Below are 8,061 nucleotides of genomic sequence, written 5' to 3' on the forward strand. Positions count from 1 at the left end.
TATCACTGAATAAACAAAATAAATGTGTTTTAATCTTCTGTGTTTAGTAGATGAAATGGGCTGCAAAGATGTATATGTGTGTCTGTATGTATTAGTGTGTGTGTGTGTGTGTGTGTGTGTGTGTGTGTGTGTGAGTGTCCACGCACAACATGTGCCTATGTGGATGTGACAAAAGGTAAAACTCATTCAGAGAAGAACAACTTATTTTCTACATTGATAGTTTTATTAAGCAAGCGCCAATATTTATACAAAAACATAAAACTGAACTGTACATAGACTGTAGACTGAGTAAAGAGATGCAGTGTGATGTTTGTAATACACACAAAAGGTAGATTTATAACATTTAATCAGACTATTTATCAGAAATTAGGATAGAGGGTTCCAATACATGCACTCAGCCAGTGCAGGGGAAATGTGGCATTAGAATCTGCAAAACAAACAATAACAGATTATTCCACAAATATCTTGTAAAGTTTTACGTGCTGCAGTATTGGTGTGTTTCAGTGTAGGGGACTTCTATGGAGTGTGAGTGTTAGTAGGTAGGTGTTACTTTTTGACAGGGTGGTGAATGAGCGAGAGAGAGAGAGTGTGTGTGTGGTTGCTTGTATATGTGTAAGTGTGTGTGTGTGTGTATGAAAGAGAGAGAGAGAGAGAGATGTGCGTAATACAGTAGGAAAAACACTAACCTGATTGACACTTCAGTCCACTTATCTCAGCTGCTGTCCCCTGAGGACGAGGACACAGACACGGACACAGACACACAGACACACACACACATACACACACACTTTATTAGTTGTACTAAAGAGGATAAAGAGGGGGGTGCAGAAACCCAAATAAACTAATCAAATAGAGTTCGCTAATGACAAAAATAATGTATCGCAACCAGAGATTCAAATAGATGATAGGCTAAATCATCAAATATATTCTGAGTCCATGAAATGGAAACAACTTGGCACATTGCAGTGTTATTTGATGTATGCCTTATGAGATGGATATCATTGTCACGATGAGCTAGAACAGCAGGCTTTAATTTGTATCACAGAGAAAAAGACAGAATTAGATAAAGTGAATATACTCGCACACACTCACACAAACAGAAACACACACACACACACACACACACACACAGAGACACACATACACACACACACAAACACAGACAGACACATACACACGCACACACACACAGGGTAGATATACTTTCAACTTACTTCACAAACTGGTGTCTGCATTTCTTGGGTAGTCCTGTATATATAACACAACACAATTCACATGCATAAGAAGACACTCTGATATAAATGAATTATTAAATGGCTGACCTCTTTGAAGAGAACCTATCTGTGAGATGTGAGATACTCACGGTTGAAATAACACAAGACAGCAACCAGAAATACGGCCAGAACAACGAGACATCCAGAGAGTGGCCAGAGAACCCATTTCCCACAGCCTGGAACAAACACAGTACACCGATTACACACACATTACATACATACAATTCTACACTACATGCACACATACATATATTACTTCCATATGTAAGTATAACATGTATAATATGCCATTTATTCTTGAGAAATAAATCCTAGTAGGTAGTGTGGAGCCTGCGCACCTTGATAAAGTATACTGCATGGTGCAGCTATTTCGCAAGGATAACGTCAAAGTAACAGAAAAAAGAAAAGCGCAAAAGCGATTTGTGTTATTTGCAGAGGCGGACAGAGTACACAGCTTCATTACTTGAGTAAAAGTACAGATACCCTTTGCTAAATTTTACTCAAGTACAAGTAAAAGTACAACAGTACAGATGTCTACTTAAGTAAAAGTACTGAAGTACTTTTTTTTAAAAGTACTTGAGTATCAAGAGTACAAGAGTAGCCTACATTTTTTAAATATTGCATTACTACTGCCACAGTGCTTACATTTATGTACAGAAACGTCCTACATGGAGTTATGAAAAATGTTAATGTTAATACCTTGGAGAACGTAAAAGGAATTGAAAGTAAAATCAAGTCATTTTTATCTTTTTACCATGTTGCCAGGGATGGGCAGTACTATTTTGTAATTGAAACACTTGAAGCGAAAACTATCATTAACTTGTTCAGAAAATTGAAATAGTCTGGCCAGGTGGGGCCACAGGTTGGCACATTCCCGGGATGGACCTGCTGCGTCTTCATCCATTGTTTCGTCCATGGTTTCGTCTCTTATTTAAATCTGACCATGGAGTTGACTTTGGCGGAAAGCTGAAGGTGATTGCTGATAGGCTGTCCCAATCAGTGGTGCCTGCACAATCCAATCATGTTTGAGAGGGAAAAAACAAATTGAGGATTTCCGAGATTTTTCTTTTTGCCTTTTTTTTAGAAGAAGTAACGGGTACTCACGGTTATGGATAGAAATGTAGTGGAGTAAAGAGTATAATATTTGCCTCTCAAATGTACTTGAGTAAAGTCATGAGTACTCCCCCAAAATGATACTCGAGTAAAGTACAGATCCCTCAAAATCGTACTCAAGTACTGTACTCAAGTAAATGTACTCCGTTACTGTCCGGCTCTGGTTATTTGTAACATTGGCTTTGGCAACACTGTACTAAAATGGTCATGATAATAAAGCACCTTTGAATTTGAATAGCTTAATGCTGCTCACTCCACGGTACAGCCGGTTCATTGATAAACTGACGTTTCGGTCACCAAAAAGATGAAGGTCTGACTGATGAAGGTCTGACCGACCGAAACGTCACTTTATCAATAAACCGGCTGTTTGATGGAGTAAGCAGTGTTTTTCTTTTCTGTTACTTTGCAAAATAAAATCCCAATGGTATGAACTGTTACTGAACATGCTGTGGTGGGGTCTTGTATAAATAAGTCACAGAAATAATTCTTCAAATATGAGAGGAGCATTACTGTATACATTACCCTGCTAATTTATATGGTTATTGACCAAAAAAACAAAATCCAAACATACTGCCGCTTCATTCTCTTTCACTGAGGAAAAAAATAGTCCTTCATGCAACTGTAGTTGCGTGTGTTGCATAGCAATGTCTTGCCTGCTCACTTTGAATTACAATGAAATGCTTTAATGATAGGTGAACAAAATACTTTTGGGATGACATGAAAGATGTAAATCAGAAACAAAAAATCTGCAGCAACCATTAGGCTACTTATTTTCAACAATCTTTATCAAAAAACAAACTCTGTGATGACCCATTCAATTCCATGTACCATTCTGCAACACTTTTAAGAGCCACATATTATAAATATAAACATTACATACATAGGACATACAGTACACAGACACATTTATATACTGTAACTATCACAATGATAATATACAACATTTACAATTCACACAATCTGTCTCACAACAGTGCTCTTTCAAATCTTACCGGACACTGGATTCTTTTCCTACCAAAATCAATCCCTACACTAGCAGACCCATACAGACACACACGCATGCACACACACTCTCTCTCTCTCTCTCTCTCTCTCACACACACTCACACACACACACACACACACACAGGCTCAGACGTTGTGTTTAATATTACCTTGAATACCTTCTGGAGGACGCTTGCTGGAACAGCAACTTTTTGATTTCTTGGTGGTCGTCTTGGGCTTGGGAGGCTGTGACGGTGTGGGGGCCACCTCTAAGGTAGCAAAGAGAAGAGGAAAACAGCACTTCTTTACAATAGAATACGTATGTCAAGGCACAGGTATCCTGGGTTAGGGTAGAAAAAGCCAAACAAAGGTCTTGTAGATAAGCTCATACTCAACTGCTCACCTAACCCACTAACACAATTATGCTATAAATGCTACAGAAGTTTAGATGTCAAAATCATAATAGACGGTTTTCCTCTACCTGTCAGTAGTGTCAATGATGATGAGCATATGTATGCAACAGTACTGGGCTGATATTTAGACTGTGTAGGTGCCTATAATCATCTGAATAGATGATAGATGGAAGATTAAAAAGTTTTGCATTTTAAAAATAATATGCACATAAACTCTGTGCCGACAAAGTGTTTCAGGCAGTAAAGAGTCAAACTCTGAAATATGCCTCCACGTATAAATTCATAATGTAGTCTATCCATATCAACTGTAAGGCCAAGAATTATCATGGTGTTGCACCCATCAGCTGAGAACTCAATTCTCCTGATATCTCACCGTGATATCTTGAGTGTAGAGCACAGCCAAAGCAAAAACAGGACAGAAAAACATAGCAAGGCACAGAGAGATAAAGAGAAAGAGAGAACCTGTGGAAGCGAGTGTGGGGCGAAGTCGGTAGAGATGGAAAAACGTGGAAGAATAGCAGAAACCAAGTGAGAGAGAGAGAGAGATTCCCTTACCCCCCACTCGCAGCCAATAACTGTTGAACTCTGTTTGTGTCTTGGACAGGAAGAAACAGGAGTACCAACCAGCATCCTCCACTTGCAGGCCTTTGACTGTGAGGGTGTAGGTCTGGCCCGACTTCTGACTGACTAGTCGGCCAAGGAGCTTTTTATTTATGGTAATATTAGAATGGTCAGCAGCATTGTGAAATGATATGTATTCGTAGACATCGTCACTCTGGCGGGTCCGGTACCAGAAGATTTTTTGAATTGTCTTGTCCGAACATTCACAGGCCAGGGGCACAGAGTCATTTGGGCGTATGTACAACTCCTTCACTGCAGCCAATACTGAGAGAGAGAAAGAAAAAGAGAGAGGAGATATAAAAATAGAAGGATCATGATTAAGACAATAGGAGGGGAGAGCAATAGAGCCAGCTGTTCTGAAAACTGCTCCTAAAAAATCCCAGCACAAGAGAGGTCAGTGTATTAATAATGCTCTTGACTAGGTTAAACCGGTGTGTTCTGTGTGACAAGAAGGGCTGTTAGATAAGGAGTGTAGGGACAGATCTAAAACATGCAGAGTAGGACGGCTCTGTAAGTGCTCTACTGAGAACCTACTGACCAAAAGTCACAAATAATCAAAAACAAATCTCATGCTGTTTTTTTATGTTATATTTTTGGGCATGTTTTGTCTTTAAAGACAGGACAATGAAGAGTGGGCAGAAAATGAAAGGTTTTGGGAAGTGACCTCAGGTCGGACTCAAACCTGGGTCCCCATGGGTGATGCATCCATTTGTAGTGCAGGACGCTGCTCCTGCACTACGGCTCCCTGACCGTCTACTTCTACTGTAGTACGACAGAAATTCATTGGGAATGTTAGGACCATCACTATGCCAACAGCCCAACAAACCCCCTCCAACCCCATCACGGGTCCATCAAAAATAATATGGTCGAAGTCTGGAGCACAGCAACGGGCCATTCAAGCGGTCTATTACTATTTAACAATCATATTTCCATATTAGTTATGGTTAGTTTCCCAATTCCCAGATTCTTACAGCAATGGACACACTTGTAGAATTCCTGGAGAGTAATTAACCAAATTTCCAGCAGCATTTATTTTAACAGAGTGCATATGAGATTTCGCTTTGGATATCAAAAGCCACATATTAAAAGACAAAAACAAATAGTTACTCAATGAACCTAATGTTCAGTGTTAAACTGCATTGCAAAAAACACTATTCAAATCTGGCGAGAAGACCTACCGCAAGGATATCGCATGACGTTGCAGACAATGGACACCTTTTATGTGTTACTCTAGGTATATATCTCTGGAAATCAATTCCAATTCTATGTCTTACCACTCAAACTATAAAAACCATTGAAAAAGAGCGAAAGAGAACACAAGGACGGCAAAATTCTATAGACCATCCTACATGTGCTTTACGTAGGTCTGCCACTTTCTTTCAAGTGAAGAATGATAACTTAATAATTAATGCACAAATGGAGAATGATAACAGCATAATTAATGCAGAAATGGACAATGATAACAGAATAATGAAAACAGCAATTACACAATGTTAAGACATGTAACAGTAATTCTATGTTGCATGGATGTATAGTATGACATAGGGTTGTTCAATTTTGATTGGGTTCCTCTTATTTACGCTCAATATTTTTTTGCTCTTACAGGTCTTACATAAACATAAATTTCAGACATTACTTTAAACTGAAGCAATCACAATACTTGCGATTGTGGACTTGATACAAACAAGCGTCAGAAATGACAAGATGCCAGGAGCGTCACTAAAGCCAAACACAAACACAACGAATTGGTAGTCCCACTGTGGGCCAATCTAGTCTGTCTTTCTTTAGTGATTGTGCTTTAGTGATTGTGCTTAGTGATGTGTTTTGTAAGAGTGGAAAGTCGCCTCGTTTCCCAGGGGCTGACAGAATGGAGACATTGCAGCATCAGGTAGGCCTGTGAGGCAACACCCTGTAGTAGGCTGGCTGACAACCCCTCAGTGCTGGGTGACAAAAGAGAACACAAACGCCAGGTACATATCCTTTATAAGTGCACAGCCAAATGAACATTAGCTTTCTGCAAGTTCATTTGCACAAGTTATTTGTTTTCTGATTTTAAAAGTGTTTGTCGTCGAACAGCTGCTGATTACAAGTCTGAGGCCCGACTCCGCGGCCCTAAAGGGAAAACCTTCTAATGGAGGGAGACTACTGAAAGAAAGGTTCGGCCGGGCTTTGAGTACAATCAATGCCGGAGAAAATCATCTATGTGATGAAATAATCTAACAATCAGGGCCTTTCGATGACACACAATATGATCAAAATGATCAAGCGGCTATGTAACTATCAGTACAGAATGTGTAAATTTGCTGTTCAACTGATGAAACTATAAGCTATATAGGTATTATAAACATATATACACATTCAATTTATTTGAACCTAAAATTAAGACTACAGTGGAAAAGAATGTCAATAAAACATTTACAATGAATTACAGTATTATCTTTAATAGTGAAATTACAGTCTTTCGTACTGGATGGTTTGTATTAAAACTTTAAGTGAAGTGCCGGAATAATTGAAAATACGTACCTTCATGTCAGTACTCCATTGCCAAAATGATACGTAACATGATAATAAACACTTAACACCTACCAACATCTAAAAGTCTACATATCTTCACTTTGAGTACAACTCTGTGTATGATGAATGACAGCTTAGAAACAAAACAATCTTAAAATTCTTAAATTTAAGACATCTTAACGGGGCCTGTTAGGACTTACCCTTCATAGAAACCTTCAATGCACACACGCGCGCAGACTACAAGTCCACTACAGGGCATTTTATTACACATGTATCAATAGGTTTCACCTGCAAGTGTACAGAATGTATATGGCATAGAAAATACAGTACTGCTAGATTTGAAAGCAGTGTTCGTTATTACGTTGGTGATGGAACAACTGACTTGAAGTTGGAACAACTGACTTGAAGTTAGCTTCAAACTTGTCCTTGACAGCTGCTAACGATAAGACCCCTCTTATCATGTGTTTGAATGTGAGGTGTTTAAGGGTTCTTACCTACAGTCGACAGGGTCAGTGTAACCCATGCAGTGGTCAGGCTCATGTTCGATGGCCGTGGTTAATGCTCTGCAGTGGTGTAGACTTGAGTCTTGGTGTTTGTCTGTCCGTCTCTCCTTCCTGCCAAGTGTCTGCGCTCTCATCTATCAGGAACTGTTGAGTGTTTGTGCTCCACAACACAGCCTCCTCTTACCATCAGCCTATCAGGACGTGAGTCAGAGACAACACACACACACACACACACACACACACAAACAACACTACACACTCAGTTACACACAGACACAAACACATATACACCGAGCAAAAACTGTAGACCCCTGAAATAATGTTGGTAATGTTGACAATTATTAAGAAAAAGGATCAAAAAGCAGAATCTCCCCAAATATTTATCAAAACACCTCTTTAACATCTACCCATCTGTCTGCTTAAACCAAAACATGTATGAAAACAACACATTTAATTGTATATTCAGATACATTCTTTGCTACCACCTGAGACATAGATACGTGGTGACCCAGTATCCCAGCTATCATATTAAGTCAGGATTAGCAAAATTCCGTATGTCTACTACTGAAATCTAGATGACTTTTTGAAACGCAGACCAACGCAACATGCTTTAATTCACTCAGCTTTTCTCATGAGCCT

At 39.2% G+C, this 8,061-nt stretch overlaps 1 protein-coding gene across 1 annotated transcript; it reads right to left on the reverse strand.

Annotated features, from left to right (window-relative positions):
* Positions 1-225: 225 nt before the first annotated feature.
* On the reverse strand, positions 226-7,640 carry cd8b (cd8 beta). Its single transcript, XM_048259055.1, has 7 exons — positions 7,414-7,640; positions 4,340-4,669; positions 3,542-3,640; positions 1,364-1,450; positions 1,215-1,248; positions 687-726; positions 226-427 (listed from the first exon to the last, which is right to left on the reverse strand). The coding sequence occupies exons 1-6, from the start codon at positions 7,457-7,459 to the stop codon at positions 708-710; spliced, it is 615 nt and encodes a 204-aa protein (XP_048115012.1). The 5' UTR covers positions 7,460-7,640; the 3' UTR covers positions 226-427; positions 687-707.
* Positions 7,641-8,061: the final 421 nt, after the last annotated feature.

The sequence above is a fragment of the Alosa alosa genome, chromosome 12 (assembly GCF_017589495.1).
Source record: "Alosa alosa isolate M-15738 ecotype Scorff River chromosome 12, AALO_Geno_1.1, whole genome shotgun sequence".
NCBI classification, from domain to species: domain Eukaryota; kingdom Metazoa; phylum Chordata; class Actinopteri; order Clupeiformes; family Clupeidae; genus Alosa; species Alosa alosa.